Source organism: Vipera ursinii, assembly GCF_947247035.1.
Source record: "Vipera ursinii genome assembly, chromosome: 5".
NCBI lineage: Eukaryota > Metazoa > Chordata > Lepidosauria > Squamata > Viperidae > Vipera > Vipera ursinii.
Window position 1 is genome coordinate 52,422,543 of NC_139518.1, and position 24,833 is coordinate 52,447,375.

The 24,833-nt window shown below is 36.6% G+C and overlaps 2 protein-coding genes across 10 annotated transcripts in view; one reads left to right on the forward strand and one right to left on the reverse strand.

The window, feature by feature from the left end:
- GPAM (glycerol-3-phosphate acyltransferase, mitochondrial) overlaps positions 1 to 1,445 on the reverse strand; it is a 45,536-nt gene extending 44,091 nt beyond the window's left edge. For both annotated transcript variants that reach the window (XM_083363774.1, XM_083363773.1), the window contains exon 1: positions 771 to 1,445. The gene's annotated coding sequence lies outside the window, so the exon portion shown is untranslated. The remainder of the gene's footprint in view (positions 1 to 770) is intronic.
- Positions 1,446 to 12,489: 11,044 nt separating this feature from the next.
- TECTB (tectorin beta) overlaps positions 12,490 to 24,833 on the forward strand; it is a 20,292-nt gene continuing 7,948 nt past the window's right edge. For 4 of the 8 annotated variants that reach the window (XM_083363814.1, XM_083363808.1, XM_083363812.1 and 1 more), the window contains exons 1-9: positions 12,891 to 14,154; positions 14,811 to 14,988; positions 16,180 to 16,370; positions 18,119 to 18,261; positions 18,365 to 18,437; positions 21,466 to 21,569; positions 21,648 to 21,731; positions 21,874 to 22,036; positions 23,941 to 24,010. In XM_083363814.1, coding sequence (XP_083219940.1) covers positions 14,913 to 14,988; positions 16,180 to 16,370; positions 18,119 to 18,261; positions 18,365 to 18,437; positions 21,466 to 21,569; positions 21,648 to 21,731; positions 21,874 to 22,036; positions 23,941 to 24,010 — 904 coding nt within the window. In that variant the 5' untranslated portion in view covers positions 12,891 to 14,154; positions 14,811 to 14,912. Of the gene's footprint in view, positions 12,865 to 12,890; positions 14,155 to 14,246; positions 14,357 to 14,810; positions 14,989 to 16,179; positions 16,371 to 18,118; positions 18,262 to 18,364; positions 18,438 to 21,465; positions 21,570 to 21,647; positions 21,732 to 21,873; positions 22,037 to 23,940; positions 24,011 to 24,833 lie in introns of those variants that run through there. The other 4 variants (XM_083363811.1, XM_083363810.1, XM_083363809.1 and 1 more) reach the window with 4 other exon arrangements.

The following is a 24,833-nucleotide window of genomic DNA, read 5'->3' on the forward strand; positions in this document are numbered from 1 at the left end:
CAGAACGGACTTTCAGGCAGAGTTAGTTAAGTATACCAATGGAATGCAAGTGAAAGGCTGAAAGAAAAAAGGGAAAAGAAACAGCCTATCTACCAAGGAAAATGGGTATTTTTTCAGGGCCTACTTTGAATCGAATCCAGATTCATCAGCCAGATAGTTAAGAGAACTACACTAGCATGCTCCAGACAGAACAGATACAAACAACTACACGATCACTTTCCACCATGTAAGAACTTTCCTCCATGCAGGGATGAAGGTCACTTCTAATTGGGCTCAGGGATAAATCTGAAAAATATTTTTTGTGGCACTATGCTGTTTCTCTACATTCTCATTCACATCTTCGCAAAATATTGCAAAAGAAAGGAGGGGGGGGTCAGGGGTTGTCAACCAGATTAGTCTACTATTTCATGCTACGTACATTTCACTTGCTATCTCGTTCAAGCATGGGCCTAGAGCCAGATTCGGTATGCTATGTGTTCCTTTTTTTTTCAAAAATTAGTTCCTAAAATACTTTCCATTGCAATTAGTGCGGACACGGTTTGTCCCACGTTAACCTTACGGTTTATTTATGTATTGGCCAGCCGGTTCAGCCAAGACTGCAGCAGCAAAAACACTGCTAGTTACGGACGGTGACCGCCTGCAACATATTTTTGGGTCTCAAAATCGTTCCCGTGAAAACGTTTCACAAGCAGCCCGGTTTTTCCAGACCCGCCATCAACCCAGTGGTGCCAATTTCTGTCCGCCCCCCCCCCCCTCGCGCCCGAATTTACCTTCTTTTTTCCAGCGACGATACTAGCAGAGGATCGGCCTCGGGATAGAGGTTTTTAAGATCTTCTCCTTTCGAAATATCCAGCAGAAATCTGTCCACAAAACTCTCCGCGCGCCGGATCCACTACCCCTTGACCTTCCGATCTCCGACCCGTTGGGAAACAAGCGGAGGCTACATCGACGCGGCTCCGACACGAGCTGCAATCCTGAACAAGACCTTGCCGGCAAGCTAGCGGGCAGGCTGTCTCGTTCACGCCGCCCCAACAAGGAGGGCAGATGCTGACGCGATTTCCTGAGCGCCAGGCGCCAGCGAGCAGGGAAGAGGCCCTGCTGAGCTCGCGTCAGTGGCCGCTGGACCGCCTCAGCCTGCTGCGGAAGGTGCTCCGACGCCCCCGAGCTGGTGTCTTCCAGGTGTCCTGGGTTGCCATCAGCCTTGGCCCGTGAAGTCAGACGGGTTGAGGAGATTGGGAGATGAGCGCGACTTCAGGGGAAGCTCGGGGGATCATCAAATCTTTCCGCTGTGCAGAGCTATGTTCATAGTAGGCTGCCGATTTTCTTAGGTGTAAAAGGGGTGGCAATTGGAGACCTTTGCTTTTACTCCACACACAAGGCAGTCTCCGAATATTCTGCAAAATTGTTTTAGAAAGTCACCATAGTGAGGGCTGAAAGATAGATAGATAGATAGATAGATAGATAGATAGATAGATAGATAGATAGATAGATAGATAGATAGATGATAGATTGATAGATAGAAAATAAAATAAAAATGTACAAAAATAAGTGCACATTATGGGATGAATTTTTTTACCGTACCTAATGATTCTAATGTGCCTAATGATAATATTAAAGATAGCTGTGCCAAATGACAATACTAAAATAGCTGCTGTTTAGCAGCTCTTGGTAGAGAGAGAAGGTCAGATAATAATCTGATCTTTCTCTGTCCTGCAACAAAACCTGAAAAGCTCAGGTTGAAAAAGGCCATCAAACCAGGATGCCCTGAACAATCCCAGGCAACTCCAATAACAACTAATATGAACCAGGGTGTGGGAAAAGACAGAAACAAGCAAAAAGAAAAAAGAAAAAAAAGAAAAAGACAAGGGCTGCTTTTATCTCTCTTTACCTGGATTCACCCTGCTACTTATAAAAAAAGTCACTGTTAACTTGTATTATTTCTCTGATTTGTGTAACAGAGTTGTCTAGGAAAGGACAAAACCTTTATCCTATCATTTGCTTAGGTGGAAGTTTGGTGCTTTTTGCTCAGAATGCAATAAATGTGAATGTGACTAATTATATTGATTTTCACAAATTGCTTATCAACAATTATAGTTTGATTTCGACATCATGCCAAGCCATAAGCAGACAAACCACATTTCACTTTTCACTTTCCGTTATAAGCTCTATAGAATGACTTTTGCTGCTGGATTCAGAGTACAGTTATATGCACATTCATAATAAGCCGATTATTGTCCAATCAGTTCTGACAGACTAATCACCTCTTTGAAGTATACATATTCCCACCACACTGGGGGAAGCAATATTGTGTAAACCACAAAAGGGAGGAAGCAATAGCAAACAAATTAAATAAAGATAAAAGATTTTGTAAGGGACGGTGGCTCAGTGGGTTAGGACGCTGAGCTTGTTGATCAGAAGGTCGGCAGTTTGGCAGGTCGAATCCCGAGTGCCGCCTAGCAGAGTGAGCGCCTGTTACTCGTCCCAGCTTCTGCCAACCTAGCAGTTCAAAAGCACGTAAAAATGCAAGTAGAAAAATAGGGACCACTACGGTGGGAAGGTAACAGCGTTCCGTGCGCCTTTGGCGTCTAGTCATGCCAGCCACATGACCACGGAGACGTCCTTGGACAAGCGCTGGCTCTTCGGCTTTGAAACGGAGATGAGCACCGGCTTTCTTTTAAAAAAGAAATGCAGCACCATATACCAACACCATCCACAATTTCTCTCCATAGTTCTCTGTGCTTGTAAATCATCTTTGCTTCTATTAGATCCTTAGAGCCGTTCTTCCATTGTTTTTATTCTCTAAATTTTTTAAGGATCATATCTCTTTCTCAGCTTTCCTTTTTCTCAGGAGCATTGTTTTTTTCATAGTGATAGATAACTTACGCTTATTTCCCCAATACAGAAATTTGAATGAACTAATCCTCATGTTAAACCCAGCTCAAAAATCTCATGAATGTGAAACATCCCTGTGAAAATATTTCTTGTTTCAGTGTCTGTACTTAGGTATACAGATACGTTTACATATTTTTATTTTTATTTTATTTTATTTTATTAAATTTATATACCGCCCTATTCCCAGAGGACTCAGGGCGGTGTACAGGGAAGATTAAAACAAACATACAAAAATTAAAATCAGATTAAAACAATTAATTTAAAACTAAAATTTAAAACTAAAGCCTAATAAAAATTTAAACCCCTCAGCCTGGGCCAGACAGCTCAAAGAGCCAAGTTTTCAGGTCCCTGCGGAATGAGCGAAGGTCGGGGGCAGTCCTAAGTTCCATGGGGAGCTGGTTCCATAGGGCCGGCGTGCCCACAGAGAATGCTCTTCCCCTGGGAATAACCCGCCGGCATTCCCTAATCGGCGGTATCCTGAGAAGGCCCTCCCTGTGGGAGCGCACGGGACGAAGGGAGCTTGATGCCGGCAGCAGGTGTTCCCTCAGATAACCCGGACCCAAGCCATTTAGGGCTTTATAGGTCATCACCAGCACCTTGAATCTCACCCAAAGGGCAACTGGAAGCCAATGCAGCTCGCGGAGTAGAGGTGTTACATAGGAGTATCGGGAAGCCCCCATCACAACTCGCGTGGCCGCATTCTGCACCAGTTGAAGCCTCCGAGCAGCCCCATGTAGAGAGCGTTGCAGTAGTCTAAACGGGAGGTCACGATCACATGAGTGACTGTGCGTAGGGCATCTCGGTCCAGATAGGGTCGCAACTGGCGCACCAGGTGAACCTGGGCAAAAGCCCCCCTGGTCACGGCTCCTATGTGATCTTCAAAATTGAGCCGTGAATCGAGGAGGACGCCCAAGTTGCGAGCCCTATCAATGGGGGGTAACACCTCACCCCCCATCGTTAAAGATGGAATAGTCTGGGTAACCCGAGATGCCGGTATGCACAGCCACTCAGTCTTGGCAGGATTGAGACGAAGCCTGTTTCTCCCCATCCAGACCCGGACCGCCTCCAGGCAACGGGACATCACGGCGAGGGCATCACTGGGTTGGTTCGGGGTGGAGAAGAAAAGTTGGGTATCATCAGCATACTGATGATACCCCACCCCAAAACCACGAATGATCTCGCCCAGCGGCTTCATATAGATGTTGAACAGGAGGGGAGAGAGAACCGACCCCTGAGGAACTCCACAAACGAGAGGCCTCGGGGTGGACCTCTGCCCTCCCGTCAACACCGACTGCGAGCGGCCCAGGAGATAGGAGGAGAACCACTGCAAAACAGTGGTTTTGCATCTGATTGGAGGATATCCACAAGGAAAAAGGATTTTCTAGTACCATTTTTCTACCCATCATGCAGAATAAGCATTATTATGCAGAGTGCAGAAAATGATACCACTCAATTTGTTTGTCTTCCACTTAATGTTTAACTATTTGTTGAGCATTCCACTTATTTTCAGGCATTATTTTCATCAGGGAATTTAGCAACCAGTCTTCAACTCATATTTATACAAAATATAGCATAATTCAGACCTGCTCACTTTATCATGCACTTTCTCTCTGCAAACATACATACAATAAAGTCTCTTTTTCACATTCATACTTTTCCCAGTGACCTGAAAAGCACTAATCTGGTCTGCGAACCTTCTATCTAGCCATAGTCCAAATGTTGCTCATTCTTATCTCATAATCTTTCATTTGGAAGTCTGCCAGAAACCTCAGACATACTTAACCTAGGGGAGCAATAACAGCACTCTCGGTCATCAGACATATATTAACCATATACTTTAAAACTGCCTTCTGCTCTTTAGGTATGGTAGATGGTACCTTTCTCATATTAACATTTCTGTAATTACTTTTAATGCAGCTTTTTCATCCACACCTACTTCTCTTTATCAAATATCCCTTTCACATTTTCCAGAAGCATAGCTGTGGCATTTTTCAGCATTATTTTCACTAAGTTCCAAGCAGCTTCCACATTTTCCTTCCAGATCTTGTAAGTTAGAAAGATCACTGATCTGCAAATGGCTGTATGTGAGACCGTATTTCTGAATCTGACTCTAAAAGACAAGTTGGGAATACTGCTACTGTACCATTTCTCCCAAATACATGGCAACATCCTTAAACTATTCATTATTACTGAATGGGCAGTTATAAATTCACCCAAACTGCTAGTCCTGGATTATTTTAACTTGCAAATCAGCATCAAGAATTCATAATCACCATTTCAATTTTTGGTTTCTTTAAGATCACATTGGACTTGGCATGTATGTCAGAGCAGATCATATGCAATCTGATATTAGGGGATATTTCCATGTGTCCTTTGTCATGGACTGTCAGTTCCTTATGGTGATGGGATTGACCATTATCCAGACTTCATAAGAATGATAAGTCCATTCAGAGGTCCACCTTAGGAACCTGGTGTATCATGATATTTCAGGAATTTCCTAAAAAGCCAGAGAGTATTTTTGTTGAAAATCAAATTGGTCTGAAATATAGGCAAGCAAGGCAATACAAATTCCATACCCCCCCCGATCCAAGTTTAAGTGTGGATAATTTTTAAAAAAATAGAATTTCATTAATTACACAGTTTATTGTTTCCTCTTGTAATCTCATAAAGCATAAATTTGTCCTCTTTCACTTCAAAGTTCAGTGATTCCTGGTGAGGCTACGTAAATAACAAGAAACACAGAAATTTGAGCTCTTCCAAAATTGTTGGCCATTAATAAGAGACAGAATAATGGGCTTTAGAAAAAGATATAGACATATTAGAGTATGATTCAAATTACATATTAGATTGTAATGAATCATTATACAAAAACAAATCAACTTCATTTCCTTGGGCATTGTACTCATCAGTACTAGGAATCAAAAAGGTTCCCACAAATATTATTTTCTTAAAGGCAGCTCCTTAGAGACTGCCATACTTCCTGCTGCACCTGATTTTAAGTTCATAGTTTAAATTCATATTATTTTTGATTATAAAAAAATAATATTCTGCTAATTTGAGCACCCTAAATGATTGCTTTCTTTATGTTCTCCAGGACAGTGGTTTTGTTGTGTTGTATTCCTTTTTGGTACCGTAATTAAAATCTTGGGAAAATGTATTTACTTTGAAGTAGTTTGCTAGAAATGCTGTATTTCAAAAACAAATGAAATCAACTAAAGCATTGGACAAGCGATTCCTTATTGAATATACAAAGCTCTCAATTTTGTATTCTAAGATTGTTTCTTGTGTGTGATGTTGCTATGGTATCAAACAAATGAGAACGGTTTTAGAGTTTTCCTAAAAGTATGTCTGCTTCAACTGTGTAATTTCTTTTTTAAGAAATTCAGCTGCATTGTTGTTTGATGCTATTTAGCAAAAGCTGCAATTTGTTTATATTGGAATAAATAGCAAGGTTTCCACTGCTACTTGCACAGTAAGCAGTAGAAGCAATTCTAATATATATAAATGCAACATGCATGAATATATGGGCCATAAAGGTAAAAGGTAAAGGTTCCCCCGCACATGCGTGCTAGTCGTTTCCGACTCTAGGGGCCGGTGCTCATCTCCGTTTCATAGCCGAAGAGCCAGCGCTTGTCCGAGGACGTCTCCGTGGTCATGTGGCCGGCATGACTAGACACCAAAGGCGCACGGAACGCTGTTACCTTCCCACCGTAGTGGTCCCTATTTTTCTACTTGCATTTTTTACGTGCTTTCGAACTGCTAGGTTGGCAGAAGCTGGGACGAGTAACAGGCGCTCACTCTGCTACACGGCACTCGGGATTCGACCCGCCAAACTGCCGACCTTCCGATCGACAAGTTCAGCGTCCTAACCCACTGAGCCACCGCGTCCCTATATGGGCCATAAAACAATATAAAGGTTATTTTTGTAGCATCTTTTCAGTGAAGATTTTTACTCATACCTTTCCTGTCTCTCTGTTAAAACATTCTCTCCTCCAAATTAGCAATTTGTGTTTGGAATTGCTACAGAACAGTTTCTACTTGGGAAAAAAGTATGGATTTATAGAACTATGATATATAACAGAAATTCAAAAAAAACCAAAACTATACAGTGAGGGAAAATGAAGAAGGATGAACTAATTAACAAAGGCATTTTTGTTCTCATTGGTCACATTTATCCTTGCCAGAGTACAAACTGTACCGTATATGCAACTAAAAGTTCCAACATTAACATTGTGATAGTTGTTTGTAGACCTTTGTGGACTGGCAGTAGTTATGTTATTGCTTGATAAGGCTGTTCAGTAGTTCTTTGATTATAGATACGTTTATAACAGTTCAATTATTTCATTATCCTTCCTGTAACTGCAAAACAAAATGAAACAGAGAAGATCACTTCTATTAAGTGATGATTTCACTTATTAATGATTTGCCACGGAGCCAGTAGCTTCTGTTAACAGATAATAATACTAGATTGTACTATGAAATTGTCATTCACTTACTTAACTACAGCAACTTTATGTTTATTTATTTAGCCATACTGTATTTTTTGTGAATTTAGTACTTTAAAGTTTTGTATTCTGATCTTCATCATAATTTATATTGAATAAAAAGCTTTGCTTTTATAAACATAAATAGGAGTGGACAGCGTAACAGTGATATAAATTTTAACTTTTTTATTTATTTATTGATTAGCCCTTGGGCCATATCAAAGTACAAAGTTCCAGCAACAAACCGTCACCAAAACTAGATAAAAGCAATCCGAAATGGAATTTGATAAAATACAATTTAAAATGGAATTAAAATACAATTTAAGTTAAAATAGTAATAAAATACAATTTAAGTTAAAAAAGTAATAAAATACAAATTTAAGATATAGATAAAATATGGTAACATTATATTTCGGAGTCGCCCTTACAATCTACCCCAATCAGTCCCACATATGCAGATCTTAACTGGATCATTTTGTTCAAATACTGTGCTACGTTGAATGTTATTTTCAAGTTCTGGCCGGACATAAGGTAAGTTATTTTGATATGGGGATCCCAATGGGTCATTCGTTTGGTATATAGACCAAGATACCTGTCTCTCACCCTCTTATACAAACAACAGTCAAATAGGATGTGGGCCAGGTCCTCTACCTCTGCTGCTCCGCAAATGCAGAGACGCTCATTGTACGGTATAGCATGAAATCTCCCATATCTGACCATTGTATCAAGCTGTTCGAATCTCGCTCTCGTAAATATCTCCCTAAGATGTTTTGGGAGTTGTAACTTCAAATAACTGTCCACTTGAAAAGTACATTTGTATTTACTCAGCCATTTCAAGTTACCCACCTTACTAAGGATAGCTATATCAGTTTGTGTTTCTATATCCTTAATTCTTTGGGCAACTCTTTTTTTAGATTGTTCTCCTGTTTCGTTAACCATACTTCAATTATGGTAAATATCCCTATTATTTCATAGTCTAATCTTTTAGATTGAATAGCATTGGACTGAGGATAGATGCCAGTGCAGAAACATTTACAAACACTTATAGTAGGTACATTTATATATGTCTAGAAGTTAAACACTATTATTGCAAAAAAACAAAACAAAAATGCCGTAATGAATTCATCTACACATACAAACAAAATTTTTACATAAAATCAAATCAACTTCATTCTTTGGCATTGAGCTCATCTGAATTAGGAGTCAAGAAAATACCCACAAAGCTCACTCTCTTAAAAGGCAACAGCTTGGGGGCTGCCAAACTTCCTGCTACACTTGATTTTAACATTTGTTTGGATTTTTTTTCTTTTTAAATCGTGAATCCATGGCCAATTCCCAAAACTGATTTTAAAAAGAAAAAAACAGAACTTCTTCCTGACTTAAACTCCCAGAGCTTCTCATGCTGTCCAAGGAATTCTGGGAGTTTGAGTCCATATATCTTAAAAGTATCCAAATTTGAAAAACACTGTTCTACAGTCTCTGATCTATTCTTTGTCTAACCCACATTTCCGTAGCCATAGTTAACCATTATGTGATTCTTTTTCCCCCATTTTCCTTCCTAAAGCTGTCCAACAAAACACCTGCTGAGTTAATGCCTGATTCATGATGATTAGAGATCAGTCAGTCATCAGGAACTGTACATACATAAGAGATTGTTTAAATTCTCAAGCTAATTGTGACTGCTAAACTACGCTTGTTTGGTTCTTCCAAGTCATGACTTGGTTTCTATTTAATATCTATTTTAATATTTTTTTATATTTAATATTAATATTTTGTTTAATATTTCCATCATTGTAGAAGTTATGAGTTCTAGCCTCATAATTGAACCTGGCTTTAAAAACTGAGAATGAACAAGGATAGACAATTATTGCAGAGTTGAAGGCCAAATACCAAAAATAGATGGAGAAGGGAAAACATTACTGTAGTCACCAAACAAATTTGTAATTTTGAATAAGAAGCTCTAAAAATAATTCAGCACACTATAACACTATATTGTGAGATGAAATAAGAAGCTTACTAATTATGAATTATTTCAATCCTATTGAGGGAGAGCCAATGTAGAGTCAAAGATACACAAAAACCTTTACACATAAGTGCTTTTGCAACAATTAAAAATTATTTTAATCTTAATATGTCTTAGATTCAACATTCCTTTTTAACCCTTTTTTAAATTAAAAAGCTACTTTGTATGAATTTTCATTCTCTATTCAGCACTTTCACGTCTAATGAATCTGATACCACATGGCCTGATACAGATAAAATAAATGATCTTCATTAACTTTTCAGTGTTATTGTTACTATTAGCGCTTTTACTTTTTATATAACAATCGTGTCTCTCTGGGATCAGGATCAAAGGCACTCAGCCTTTCCCCAAACCATGATTGTTCTGTTATTAGAAGCTTTCATTTTCTTCAAAGGAGAAATTTGCTGTTGAGAATTCTTTCTCTCCTATATCAGTTCTCATAACTTCCAGGATGCTATGGAACATAAGAAAATAAGATTTAGGGGAAATGCTCTTATTTTTAATGTTTTTCCCACAGAATAAATCCGAAAGACAAATAAATGACAAGTATTTTTTCTAATCTGAAGTAAAAAAAAATCAAAGCTTTTTTTCTGACTGCAGAATGAAAAAGATTTCTTTAGATAATGGAGAATTTTAATATAATTTAAATGATGAATTTAGGTTGTATATAGTATATTTATGTGTCATCTTCCAATCATCCAGGGCAGAGCAGAACAAAAGCCAGGATGTTTTCTTCCCACTGTTGAATAAATCTATTTTCCTCTTTCACATTTCAATTTGTATGTCTACCTGCCTGTGGTATGATTAACTATTTTGGGATGGCTGAAGTGTCAGAAGATGTGTACTTCTGTGTATGGTAGTTAGAATGCTTCAGGCTCCGGTGTCAGGGGGTTAAAGTAATTGCTGTATGTTTCTTGAAATTCCATTAAAGGAAACAATCGAAATTATTACTCCTCTTAATCTTGTCAGACTACTAGATTCCAGGGTAGTAAAACAAGAAAAATTATGGATACTTGTTTGAAGCTCAATAAGACAAGCAAGTAAAATGCACCCTGTGGTTTGAATCTTATTAAAAGACTGAACATAGAACATCTAGTATGGAAGGTATCTACGTATTCTATATCTCAAGAGTCCCAATAAGGACAAAACCAGTAATATAGAGTGCAACTCACTTAGAACTGTTTTACTCATCCTAAAGCTAGGAAGAGATCATGATGAGGGATCCAGCTACATAAAATGATCAAGCACTGTGGAGCATGAAAATCCAGAATACTGAGTTTTTAAAAAGTATGGATAAGTTAACCATTAATAAACAATTCATATGAACATAGCTTGAAAAAAAGAAAGAATGGTGATTCATTTCCCACATTATGATTGAAGAAAAGAAGGATGCTACCTGCATTTTAGCTGTTGTTCTTTCTTCAAGAGTTATTTTTGTTAATACTGTGGCTTTTCCAACCCAGCCTATTATATCAACTGGGAAAAGGGCATTGTAGAGATTATTGTTTACCCATACCTGCCAGACAAAAAGAAGCCCATGTCCTACTGCGTTGCCAGGAACCTGAAGAAAAAAATATGTAATAATAAAATCTGCACTGGATATAATTAACAATGAATAAGTCACCAATTAACTTGGCTCTCAAAGAACATATCTTATTCTCCCTTTCCCCTCTATTCTCTTCATTTCATATGTTGTGTCTTTTTAGATTGCAAAGCAGAGGACAGAATCTCCCCAAACTGCTTTGAGAGATTGTAATTATTTGAAAAGTCAGGATTAAATAGCAAGTAAATAAATAAAAACAAATAACTTTAAAAATACTTCTGAATTGTTCTAACCTAATAAAATATAAAATGTTTAATGTGTTTTGTGTATCACTCCAAACCAGGGGTTCCCAACCCCCGGTTCGTGGACGAAAACCGGTCTGTGTCATGCCACAAATGTGCAAGTAAGCGAAGCCCCATCTGCGGGGTGCAGGCAGCACACGAAACCACGGCCCTTCCAATCAGCAGAAAAACCTCTCTCCATGGAACTGGTCCCTGGTGCCCAAAAGGTTGGGGGCCTCTGCTCCAAACTATTCAGAAAAAGAAAACTTTAAATCATGGTGAGTAATCAAATTAACAGTAAGTAATTGATTGACATTTTATCATGGCCTCACTCATGTCTTCGTCTTGCCTTCATCTACTTTTTATTGATTTTAATGCATTGCCTTTTCTTGTAAGCCACTGAGAACCGGTCTCAAATGGAACAGCATAAATCCAAATAAATCCACAATTATTTTAAGTAATGAAAATAACAAGGATGGTATGAAAATGAATATATTTTGGAAGAAATGCGTATAAGGAAGTACCTCTGCAATTCATGTGGTAATATCAGACATATGATACATATTGCTGTAGCATGAGATATTCATTCATGCTAGTCAAGTAAGAAATATTTGATAAGTATCCCAAGCATTTGCAAAATCTAGCTCTTTTATAATCTATATCGTTCTTGCTACCTCTGAAGTGCCGATTTTCAGTTAAAAGGAATTTTTAGTGGATAAAAGAAGGAAAAATGGACCCTTTGTGCTATTCATTCATTTGACAGATTTTCTCAGACTGGCAGCCAGCCCTCGCATTAAAGCTCTTGTTGAATGTCTTTGCTGGACAGGCTTCCTGTAGGACTGGAAAGCTGCCATAGATACGGAGTTAGCAAGCAGCAGCAGTTTCATAACAGCTTATCTTTACAGTATTTTGATATACTGGCGGGGTCTTTCTCTGCTGGTAATTGCTTCTGAATAAGTTATCCTTACTCAGTGGCTTTCAGGTAAATAAGTGGTTTATTTCTGTTATTTGGAAAGAAGAATAGGCAGTCTGATAACTACATAATGATTAAAGTAGTGAATGTTTATTGAACAAAACTGGAGAAACAAGAAAGTGTAATAATGCGTCATCAACTGTCTTTTACCCCAAATACCAGTGTACAAATGTTGTTAAATAAATGGCTTTATAATGTTGTCCCCAACATATACTAGCAGTCTCTTCATACAGATATTCAAGCAAGTAGTTTATAGTTATATTGTAACTAACAGTCCGTGTAACATTCATGAATTAAACATATGCATGGAGAGTTTTCTTCAGGAAATTGGTGTCCGCCAGTCTGGTGCCTTCCAGTATTATTTATTTTCCATTATATTTATTAGATAATTTAAAACATCCGAAAGTCCTACTGCAGTCCCCCAATGCAGACATCTCTTACAGGGATCCTGTTAGATAAAAAATAAATGCATAGCCTGAAGAAATAATGTGAAAATATTAGAGATATTTTATTTCCCGTATTATGAATGTGAAATCCTAAGAACTATGTTTTGTGCTATTTGCAAGAATATTTTATACCATATTTACAGGAAAGAGTAATGGGAGAATTGTTGATGAGAACATGGGAATAGAAGAGAACAAATAATATTCTGGGAGGGTTTTTTGCAGGTATGCAGAACAATGTCTAAAATTCACGATGGTTTTCTTTATGAAAAATTAATGACTTGTTGTAGAATTTTATCCTGCGAAAACGTTACAACATAATTTATCTTTTCCCAGCACAAACTGCCAACTTGTAACACATGAACACAAACACTGTAATAACACAATGTTTTTGATAATAGTAGACAGAACAAGGAGAAACTGAGGAGTTATTTCTCAAAAAAGCTTTTGAGGCTGGGATGACAAGAAGCCATTGATTCACAGTACAGACAGTCCCATCATTAAGGTTGTGCGATCTACTTAATCAAAAAGGAGCTCTCTTAGGAAGTGCAATTAGCATTTGAAGTATAATTTGCTATTTAATGAATACTTTTTCATCTGCAATTACTCAGAGCAATACAAGACTCCCTTGAGCCCTCACCTTTTATCACTACAGAGATCAAATACTGTTCACCCAACTTTATTTTGTGGAGGCCTTTTTCTTATGCAAATATATACATCATCAGATAGCTAGGCACTGTAGCACAAACTGTATTCTGGATTACTCTGCTGACGGCCTAAAATGAGGATATTTGTGTCTCTAAAAGTTGTTTACATAGTATAAAAGTTTGTCATATTTCTTTTCCTCACTAGTTGTACTACGGTAGTACTTTAAACTGGATGACAATCATATCAAGGAAATACTATAGAATTTGGTACTTTGAAATTAAGAAGAGATAGGAATTCATTATGGAAACAACCAATCATTCAAAACATAAATGATTAATGATTAGGCTACTAGGTTTTTTTGTTTGTTTTTTTTAAAGTAATGGTTCTACTTTGAGTTATGTGGTAGAGATAAGTGTTCGATACCCCTTAACATTTTCTTGAGAAGCTGGAGAAAGAGGAATTCCGCCAGTATCAAAACTCACAACATGATGTGGAAAATGATACATGATTAGTAAAACTGCCTCTGGTCCAATCGTTAAAATTTTTCTTAAACATATGAAAAATGTTGCTTTCTTTTTTAAAAGAACATTAGGAAAGTGAAGCTAAATTCATGAATTGAAAATTGAAATTAATTTCTTGTAATGTAAAATAAATGATTTAACCTTTTATCTATCTAATCTACTTTTTCCACGTGGAGCGATGAAGACTGAAAAGCAGAGGCTCCATTTACAAGATGGCGTATATAAAGCAAAGTTAAGGCCAGACAGTGTTATTTGAAAAAGAAATTGGTGGAAAACAGACTTACACTTAACTTTCTGAACAAGAACAACTAACTAATATCCTGATCTGCAAGCTGTTTCTTATGCGGTATGTATGCTTATTTTAAAAAGATCTTTTGGAATATTACATAGATTTAAGCAGAAATATATGACTAAGGAAAATATTATATATTATTTTAGAATATGTGCTATACATTGATGACAGAATGCTGAAGTGACTCTCATCAGTTAGACCAATGTTGAATTTATATAACAACTGTAATTAATATCTGATATGAAACGATAGCTGTGTGAGTAATATAAATTCATTTACATAATCTGCAGCATATGACAATGATTTTTGTACAAAAGTGCTGGAGCTGTTTTTTTAATGAGAATTATATTTGTCACTAGAATAAAATTAATATTCATAGCAGAACAAAATATTCATGGAGACAAAAAGAAATCATAGCATACCTCAGTTGTCAGTGATATAAGTTTGATAAAGTTAAGCATGCAGTGAATAAGGAAATTAGTTTCAGAAATTGCAATTGAACTTTGAATGCATGAGATATTTTTTAAAGCTTGACCATTTACTCCATCTCTTCTTCTTCCATGGCTAGAATATTGCATCTATTCTAAAAGGAAAAGTTCAATTTTTTAAAAAGTTTAAACGTGCACATTACATTTTTTGCTTTTTATTAGGAACCAAAATTCAGAGTGGAAGATTTCATTTTTTTATATATTGTGCTGGGTTACTTACAGGCACTTACAGGCACTTGATACGTACGCAAAAGTGAATTCCTGAGATCTTCAGCATTATAGAAAAGCAAATTCTTTTACTAGTATTTATATATCTTTGGGAGAATGATGATGCTGGTTTTTCTACTGTGGGTCATTTTGGCTCAAGGCTTTGCAGTTCCTTGCAGTCCAAATAAAGCAGGTAAATAATTGTTGTTTTTTTAAAGAATCTAGCTATATCTTCAACATGCCTGTTCATATTTGATGGTTAACAGAAACATATACCATATCTTATGTTTGAAATTATTCATATAGAACGCATAATGATAATGATATATGAAATTTAATAGCACTTTATAAAGGATACAAACCAGCCCAAATTTAAGTTTAGTTAATTTTATGGTTTAAATGTCCCGCTGAAGGCAATGGGATCTTACACAAAGGACCTAACATTGAATAGAAGCCATTGTAACTGCAATTTGCCACTAGGTATTTTATTACTATTATTCAGTACTTGATATGTTAAACAGGACATTGTGCATAAAGGAATGATTAGTTTTTCCTTTTCAAGTACATGTGAAAACAAATCCTATACATTACAAAAAAGCCAAGAATAATTTCCAGAGCATTGAATGGGGTGATTTTTGTGGCACCTAAACATTTATTGTGTTGTGAGTCTGTACATCATGTAATGGACAGAACACAATAGATCTTGACCCAAATGTGCCATGTTTTGAGCCCATATGGCTGTAAGGCTAAAGTAGAATTGAACAGTAACCAGGCTACAGTTCTACTGATTTTTTTACACTTGTAGTAACTTGTCGCCCTTACCATTAGGATTCTCACAGAAGGAATAGCAACCTGGTAGTCCCCTAAATGAGGCGAAGACATATTGAGGATGATACATTCATTCTGTTCTTTTACCGTTTATGGAAATTACTTGTGTATTATTGCTTTTGCATGGTATGCTGTACAGTTCAGACATATATTCATGCTAGTAAAATTAAGATAACCATAAGATAAGACACGATTAATAATCTGCCATAAAAAGAAGTCATAAATTGTAGGTATTACTAATCCTATTTACATGTTTTATGTTTTTTTATAATTTCTAACCATCAGAAAAGACTAGTTAAGATGTGCAGACTACCTTTACTGTTACTACCTTTATCTCCCATATTTGCAATAATGTTGTCTTATTCAATACATTAGAGGCATTAGAATGCCGTTTGAATTGTTTATTGGGGTATTAATTGTGGAAGCTAATAATAGAAGATACTGAAAGCTTAATTTGAATCAAAGCTCAAGCTTGTAATCATGGAAAGAGCATTACCTCCCTTGAAGTAGAACTTTACTGCATAAATGTATTTATTTGTTTGTTTGTTTGTTTTAGATGTAATTTTGGTGTATTGTTATCCTAAAACAATTATTACAAAAATCCCAGAATGTCCATATGGATGGGAAGTTAATCAACTGGCCCTTGGAGGGATTTGCTATAATGGGATTCATGATGCAGGATACTATCAATTTATCATCCCAGATTTGTCACCCCAAAACAAATCATACTGTGGAACACAATCAGATGTAAGTAGCTAATGTGTTAATATTCCATTTTCTATACATGATTATAATTGTGCGAAGTACATGGGATATATTTCATAAGATTTTATCAAAGCACTATGTTATACATTTGAAAAAGAATTGATACAAATTTTCCAGCATTTTTATATTTCCAGTATTGTTAAAGATAACTAATTCATTTGCATTTATATTAAACTCAAAGTCGCTTCTTATCACTCCTGGCTCTGACATACTTAGGATTTTACTATCCAGTGCCCAGTAAAAGAAGAAAAGGGACCAAATATATGTTGTAGAGGTGAATAATTTTTTTTATCTGACCAGTACTAAAAAATTATATCAACTTGACAACTACTTTATTTCATTGCTGTTAGGAGTACCCTTGTTACAGCAGTGTTGTTTAATACCACTAATGAACATTTTTGATGCAAATTCTATTTTTTCCTATTGTGCATATATTAATGCACTATTTTATTTTATTTATTTCCAATGAACAGTTAAGATGTCAGAGGCATGGTGCTTACATATGTGTAATGTACACACATATACCAGAATAAGGCTAGAATATATCCTTGATTTTCCAGCTAGGTTTCCATATCATCTAGCAACAATCAAGAGCCAAGGAAAAGTGTAGGATATCCCATTCTATGTTACGGTATTTTATGTAGTTCAAAATGGATGTTTAAGGTTGCAATATCTGAACTGGAAATATAACTTACAGTGTTGGATTCACAATAAATGTTTATACTTTATTGACCTAATGGAAAGATAGAAAGAAATACCATTCCTTGTGGTCAAGGTTTATCGTTATCCTTACAAATATTTGTTTTTGCCTTTTTTTAAATTCACATTTTTTCAGTGTTTTTGTTTAATTTTGTTTTGTCTCTTTAATTATTTTTTCTATCGGATTTTGGATTTTAATCTATTGAATAATATAAAATTGTTAAAAAAAACAAATTTAGTTTTTTCCCATGGGTTTGATAAAAAATTTTCTACTTTTCTTTATTGTTGTTCTTTGCATGTGGACTCTGTTTTTCATTAAAGTGAAGAAATACATATTAAACAAAATAAAACATACATAAGTCCAGACAACCGATTTAGGCAGCAAAGTATTAGTTTTCTGTGTCCGTTTGGTGCCATCTAGCAGTCACCGGGCACTATATAAGGTGGCCCTCTCACTCACCTTTCCTGGGCAGCTTGCAAAACAAATAAAACATCATTAAAACAGAAAGTGCAATAATAAATACGATTGGAACAATAAATTTTTAGAAGACCTGGCTGAATAAGTTCTTCTTGCCTTGTCTTCTTTATTTTCTCATCTTTTTGTCTCACCCTGAGCTGTGGTGTTGACTGAGCCTAAGAGACAGAGGATGCTTTTACTTTTACTGTTACTGTTTTATTGTTTATTTTATTTTCATATTTTATAGAAAGCTTCAGTGTCTAATTTTTGTTAGTTGTGTTTGTTCCAGTTTTATTATCAACTGCTCCGAGATTTTTAATGGAATTGAATGTATAAATGTTTTCAAATAAATGCATTTATTTAAAATAAATTTTAAACTTTAAAATACATTTTAAAGAAGTGGATTTATGCTGCATGTTCTTTAGAAGGCAAACTTGTGCTTATTTCTTTTATCTTTGTGTCGTTGTGAAATGGCTTGTTTCTGTTTGGTTGGAAACTCAACAGATTTAGAACTGAATTAATGACGGAACCCTTTAAACTAAAATTGCATTTGCATCTTTTTCTTCACATGCAGTTTAAAAACCCTGTCTATCATTTCTACAACTCTGTCACTTCCAATGATAGCACTGTCATTGTGAAAAGCCAACCTGTCAACTATTCTTTTACCTGCACCTATCAGGCAAACTATCTGGTGAACCATGCTGCCTTTGACCAAAGGTAACACTGCCCCAATTCACTGGAATTCCGTCCTCTAGCAAATGTTTCACTCTATTTTATATAGCATAGGAATCAGTTCTGTGTCATTTTCTGCCTTTTTTAGAGTGGCAACTGTTCATGTGAAGAATGGCAGTGCCGGTTCCTTTGAAAGCCAGTTGTCTCTAAACTTCTATTCTGTAAGTACAGTGTATGTGCTGATTGCTCAGTAAATTTCTCAGTAGTATAGTGAATAAGGCAAGATGTTGTAGCATCTTTAAAAAGCTAAGTTTCTTGGGTAGTTGTTCCAATTCATTGAATATTTATAAAATATTACTAGCTTTATTGCCAAATTATAACTAAGGTAAAGGTAAAGGTAAAGGTTCCCCCGCACATGCATGCTAGTCGTTTCCGACTCTAGGGGCCGGTGCTCATCTCCGTTTCAAAGCCGAAGAGCCAGCGCTTGTCTGAGGATGTCTCCGTGGTCATGTGGCTGGCATGACTAGACGCCAAAGGCGCACAGAACACTGTTACCTTCCCACCTTAGTGGTCCCTATTTTTCTACTTGCATTTTTACGTGCTTTCGAACTGCTAGGTTGGCAGAAGCTGGGACGAGTAACAGGCACTCACTCTGTTACGCGGCACTCGGGATTTGACCCGCCAAACTGCCGACCTTCCGATCGACAAGCTCAGCATCCTAACCCACTGAGCCACCGCGTCCCTTTTAAATTATAACTAAAACTGATTTATTTCTATTGACGGTTCTATGAGACTATTGGTTCACAGGTTTTGGTTGCACCTTGTAAACTTCTACGACCTCAAATCTCCTGATATTTTGGGATCATATGCAATTGGTAGGCTATCGTGGAAGATTATTTTGCAAGAACATTTGGGAAACATTTTTCCTCCTTTTATTTATGAAAATCAGATTCATTTACATAAGTCATCATTGATACTCTAGACATTGTGTGATAATAAAATATATTTATGATATATCTATGCTTATATTTATTGATTTTAAATCTTTCATCAAAGAAGATGTTTATGGTTATTTTCATTAATATTATGCAATGGAAGTCAGATCTTTAATTCAAGCCAAGATTAGAGCTATAGAGAGTTACACGTAGCCTGACAACATATTGCTTATTTAAACATATGGTGGTTGAAATGATGTGATGTAGTGTGGTTACACTACCACTTCTATAGAATATTGTAGTTCATTTACCATGGTGCATTTGGGTGAACATGCACATGTGACTAGAAGTAAACAAATTCGTACCAACTCAAGGGAGATGGTTCAGGTCAACAAAACAAAACAAAGAGAACAAGTTCAGTTTATTAAGGAAGAAATGTGCTTCTATAGAAATCTTCTGTGGAAATTAGCAGTCTTCCAGGTCACAGTTGTCCCAGAGGTGGTTTTTCAAAAGGCAAATGGACTTTGTTTTTCCTTGAAGATGTTTCACTTCTCATCCAAAAAGCTTCTTCAGTTCAATAGAAATCCTAAATATATGAGTTTTCTATTTTCATGGTAGAGAAGAAAGTACTCTGTTTTTCTTGTATGATGCAGGCTGAGGGAAGAAACAAGTCATGTCAGTATTCAAAAAAGAAATGCAAAATATAAAAAAGATCCTCGAAGAGGCAATCTCTTGAATAGTATTGCTGTTTCTAATTACTCCTTAGTTGACCCCAAGATTAAACAGTGCAAAGCGTTCAAGCTTATGAACTCCAGTCTCTGCCAAATTCACTATTTGAGGAAAATGAAAATGAATCCCACACCCAAGTATCTTGTCAATGTGATACCAAATTCATTCTTCTTCTCTGAAGCAATCTTTGTGATTTATACAAAACATCACGGTATATTAATAGTATGCTATGCAGTGTGCATCATAGTTTGTATATTTGCATTTCCAAACTACAGAGGCACTGTTCTTCAATTTAATGTTCTCTACTAGTGGTGCAAAAAGCCATTAAAAAAGGAGTAACCAAGTTAGAGGCGTTGGACTGAATGTCTTTTTCCATTTATATGAACGTTATTTATCCTCAGAATTTGGTATTATCAGCGCATGTTACTTAAATGTTCTCACGTCCCCATATATCATCTCTGACAGAGAATGGCCTTGATTTTGTTCTGAATTATTTAAGAAGCTAGATATAATTATAGTTTTGACATTTTTTTGTGGAGGTAAACAGGTGAGATAACTGATATTTTCTTGTGTACTCCAGGGTAATATCTCAATAATGTTGAAATTATGATTTCTAACACATCTAAAATAAAAGCTTATTAAATTATTATGTAAGTATCTGTGGGTCTTAAGCTTTGCAGGAGTCTGGGTTGATCCTTGATGACCAGGACCATCCATTAAGCAGAGTGAACTGACAAAGGAACACAAAATAAAACTTAAAGGAATTCAAAAGGGCAGCAAATGTTTAATTTAATTTATTAATTTAGTTTAATTTATTTTGTATAAATGTTGTTTGTACAACAACAGCATTCTACTTGAAGGGGAAAGTCATTTTCTATCTCAGGTATAAAAATAACTTGCTCATTATGATGCAGTGTGTTCTAATAATAAGTGGGGATTACATCTGTTGTTTCAGGTCAAGCAGCAAGGAAGATCTCATCATTTGGCTATGTTCTGTAGAAAGCAGTACTATCATTAGAGTTTCAGATGTCGCAAAAGACAAACAAAACAAAAACACATAAGAACATAAAAGAGGAGGTGGAGTTGCTCTCTATATAAGAAATAACTTTATCTCTACAGAAATAGAGCACAACAATGATGAAAACTGTAAAGTTGAATGTATTTGGGTCAATATAAAAGGGGGAAAAATGACATTGCCATAGGTGTATACTATAGGCTGCCCAACCAAGCAGAGGAAATAGATGAACTTTTTGCTAGTCAGTTAACTAAGGTATGTAGGAAGCGCATCACAATAGTAATAGGGGTCTTTAATTACCCTGATATCAACTGGGAGACAAATTCTGCACCAAGTGGAAGATCTAACAGATTCCTGACAAACCTAGCAGACAACTTTCTCTCCCAAAAAGTAGAGAAGGGAACTAGGGGATTAGCCATATTGGATTTAATTCTCACTAACAGAGATGAAATGATAGAAAGTGTCGAAGCCACTGATACTCTGAAAAAGTATGATTTTCATTTGCTGCTCCTACAGATTTTCTGCAGCAATAAAATAAAATAAATCACCTGACCCTGTTTTTTATCTCAGAATGCCAAGTTTTCAAACAAGAAGGAAGCCCCTTTCATTGTTGATACATCAGAAATTGGCTCTGATGTATTTGCTGGAGTGGAAGCCAAGGGCTTAAGTCATAGGTAAGATTTTTTATATCGGTGGCTCCCAACACAGTTTTGATGTTCTGTCAGTGCTCATGTCTCTTTCTCCTTTTGCAGATTTAAAGTAGTGTTGAGCAGTTGCTGGGCAACCCCTTCCTCAGAATATTTCTACCAAATCCAGTGGCCTCTGATAACTAAGGGGTAAGTAATTCATTCACTCTCTCCACTAGTGGTACTCCACTGGTTAAATATATCTTAATTCTATTTATTTATTTATTTATTAGATTTATATCTCATCTGTTTCTTCCTCATTTTAATAATATCTGTTATTTGTTTGGCATAGGTGTGCAACAGATGACTCCATTTTAGTACATGAAAATGGCAAAAACAGTCGAGCCACTTTCCAGTTTAATGCATTTCGGTTCCAGAATATTCCCAAACTTTCCAAAGTATGGCTACATTGTGAAACATATGTGTGTGATAGTGAAAAGTTCTTCTGCCCTGTGGTACGTTCATTAGATAATAGTTAACAATTAAATCTAGATTCCCAAAAGAGGATACATGAACCTGAAAAGACAATCCAGTGTACATATGGACTTTTGGTCCAACATTTCAATACAGTATTCAATCAGTTTTAAAGCAATTTATCTTTTTGTTATGACTTACATTAAAAAGCTAAGCCTTTATGCTTTGTGGTTCCAGATACGTTATATTTCAAGTTCTACACTCCATCTTGCATTTTTGCTAGGGGATTATGGACTTGATATTGAATATACCAAAATGACACTGGTTTGTAGATCTGAGGATTTGCTTTAATGCTTCTACAGACAATGAAACTTGGATTTGGGTGTAGAAGTATCACGGTAACATTCCTTTGCTAAGTTTTATGGCTGCTTGAATAAAAGCTACATCTCAGACTAACATACTTTAAATGTTATTGTAAAACAATGTGAACTTCATCTATATCAGGGGTGTCAAACTCAAATTCATTGAGGGCCGAATCAGCATTGCAGTTGCCCTCAGGGGGCCAGGTGGGTATGGCTAGGGTGGGCGTGGCCTACTGGGTGGGCGTGGCTAGAGTGTGTATGGCCTACTGGTGGGCATGACCAGCTCTACATTGTTCGCATCAAGGGTGCCTATTGAGGCCTGGGCAGGAGTAGGACAGATAGGAGGGTCTCTGGGCCAGGGCCAAGGCAGTGGGGGCCGTTCCCTCACTGTTTCCAGGATGGCTTCATGGGCCACATGAAACCACTTCGCGGGCCGGATCTGGCCCCTGGGCCTTGTGTTTGACATGTCTGATCTATATAAATGTAAGTTTCATATGAGTAAGAATGGAAAGGAATAACTTGTGATAATCACTAGGGGGTGCTAATGCATTGTTTGTGATAGTGTTGCCCTATACTGTTTAGAAAGCTATCTGGGTATGATAAGTGTTCTGTGACTCATCAAGAATTACCATTTATTTGGAAACCAATAAAAGAGTTGTATAATTTACTGTAAGTAACCACTGTAAGTAAATTTATTGTTTGTGACAGTTCTACGTCTATAGCCTTACCTATAATTTCTGAAGTATTGGTTTGAGATTCCCTTTATAAAAATCTTATGCAGGAGGCATTGTTTTCATTGACTTACATGTCAATGCATGTGACTGAATGTGGGGCATATCTAACCAGTGGGGTATATCTAACCAGTCAAATTTTAGAGACACCCATGTCTTCTTGATAACAATGGAGAAATGGTTTGGCATTGCCTTCTCCTAGCTAGGCTGACTTCCTTCATCCCTGCTTCATTTCAGTTACTCTTATTATGGATTGTTTGTAGCTTCACCTCATCCTTCTTGACCTTATCAGGAATTTCAATCCATGATAATGTTGCTCTCTGGGTTGCTCAATCCTTCCAATATCTCAGATAATTCTCAGGGAAGGATTGTGGTACTTTTTTTTTTTTTTGCTTCTGTTCAGTTGTGTCTGTTTCTTGAACTTTGCCTCCTAGACTACTCCCTGCAGTTACCTTGGCAATGTTTTTCAGAAGCTTCCTTTCTAGGGCTGAGAGAACGTGATTGTCTCAATATCACCTAGCTGGCTTTGTGCCTAATATGGGATTAGAACTCGCAGACTCTCCGTTTCTAGCCTGATGCTTTAGCCACTACATCATATTGGCTCTTTAATGGTACTTAATTCTTACCAGATATACCAAGGATGAGGTTATTCCATGATACTGTTGCTAAAGATCTGCAAGAACGCTCTCAAAATGTTTAAAAGAAGGGAATCTGTATTTTTTTTGGCTGGTTAAACGAAATAATTTGTCTTTTTGTTGTTATTCTCTCTGAGTTCTATAGCTACTTATGATGCATACTTTTTATAAACTAGGATTAACTGTTTTAATCAATTTTTTTTTTGCTCTTTTTAAGGCATGTGCAAAGCGAAGAGAACATATGGAGCAAACAGGCGGTGTTTTAATTGCAGAATTCATTGTGAGAAGTAGGTTCTAATGTTTCTAATGAAAGTGGGAATGGTTTAGCAGAAGAGGCTTGTTTCTTCACATGAAAAGAATTGCCACAGTCATTCACTTTCATATTCAAGTTACACATTGTTTATCCGTATAAACATATCATTCAAACACACCCACACAGAGACATCTTGCTTCAGACTTCATACCCCACCCTTCTTCTGTAATCCACATTTACTATGTCCTCCCTCCCACCATCATATGCATCAGTAATGAAGTCAGTTTCATTTTTCCTTTCCTGAGTGGAATATGTCATAGCAAAGAAGGTTTACTTTGCTCCACAGAGGTCTGGAAAGAGCAAATGCAAGCTCACATTGCACTTGGAAGACGGCTGAATTTTTCTGAGAAGGAGAAAAAAAAATATAAGACATAAACTATAAATATCAGCAGTGGGTGCATGCTAGCCTTAGTCTGACTTTTGGCTACCTCTCAACTGATTCCCTGATTAAGGCAGAAACAGAGAACATTTAAACTGAACGTGGACTATTTATGATCCACTTTCAGAGAGTCTTGGATTCAGATGCATTCCAAGATATTGAGGAATCCTGCAAGGTGAAATTAAGATGGCCTTGTGGCCTAAAAAAATGGGCAGTGGATTAATGCAGTTGATCAAGTCAAATTAGATAAGGAAAAGTCATTTTATAATGACTCTAGTCAGACTAAAGTATTTTTTTTAATTCAGAAAGTTGTTTGTAGGGGATAGCTGGGATGAGCTGTTTGAGATATTTTGTTTACTCTTAACTAGAAAGTGTAATGATCAGCTACTCTGAGCACTATTTAAAATGAAATTGCAAA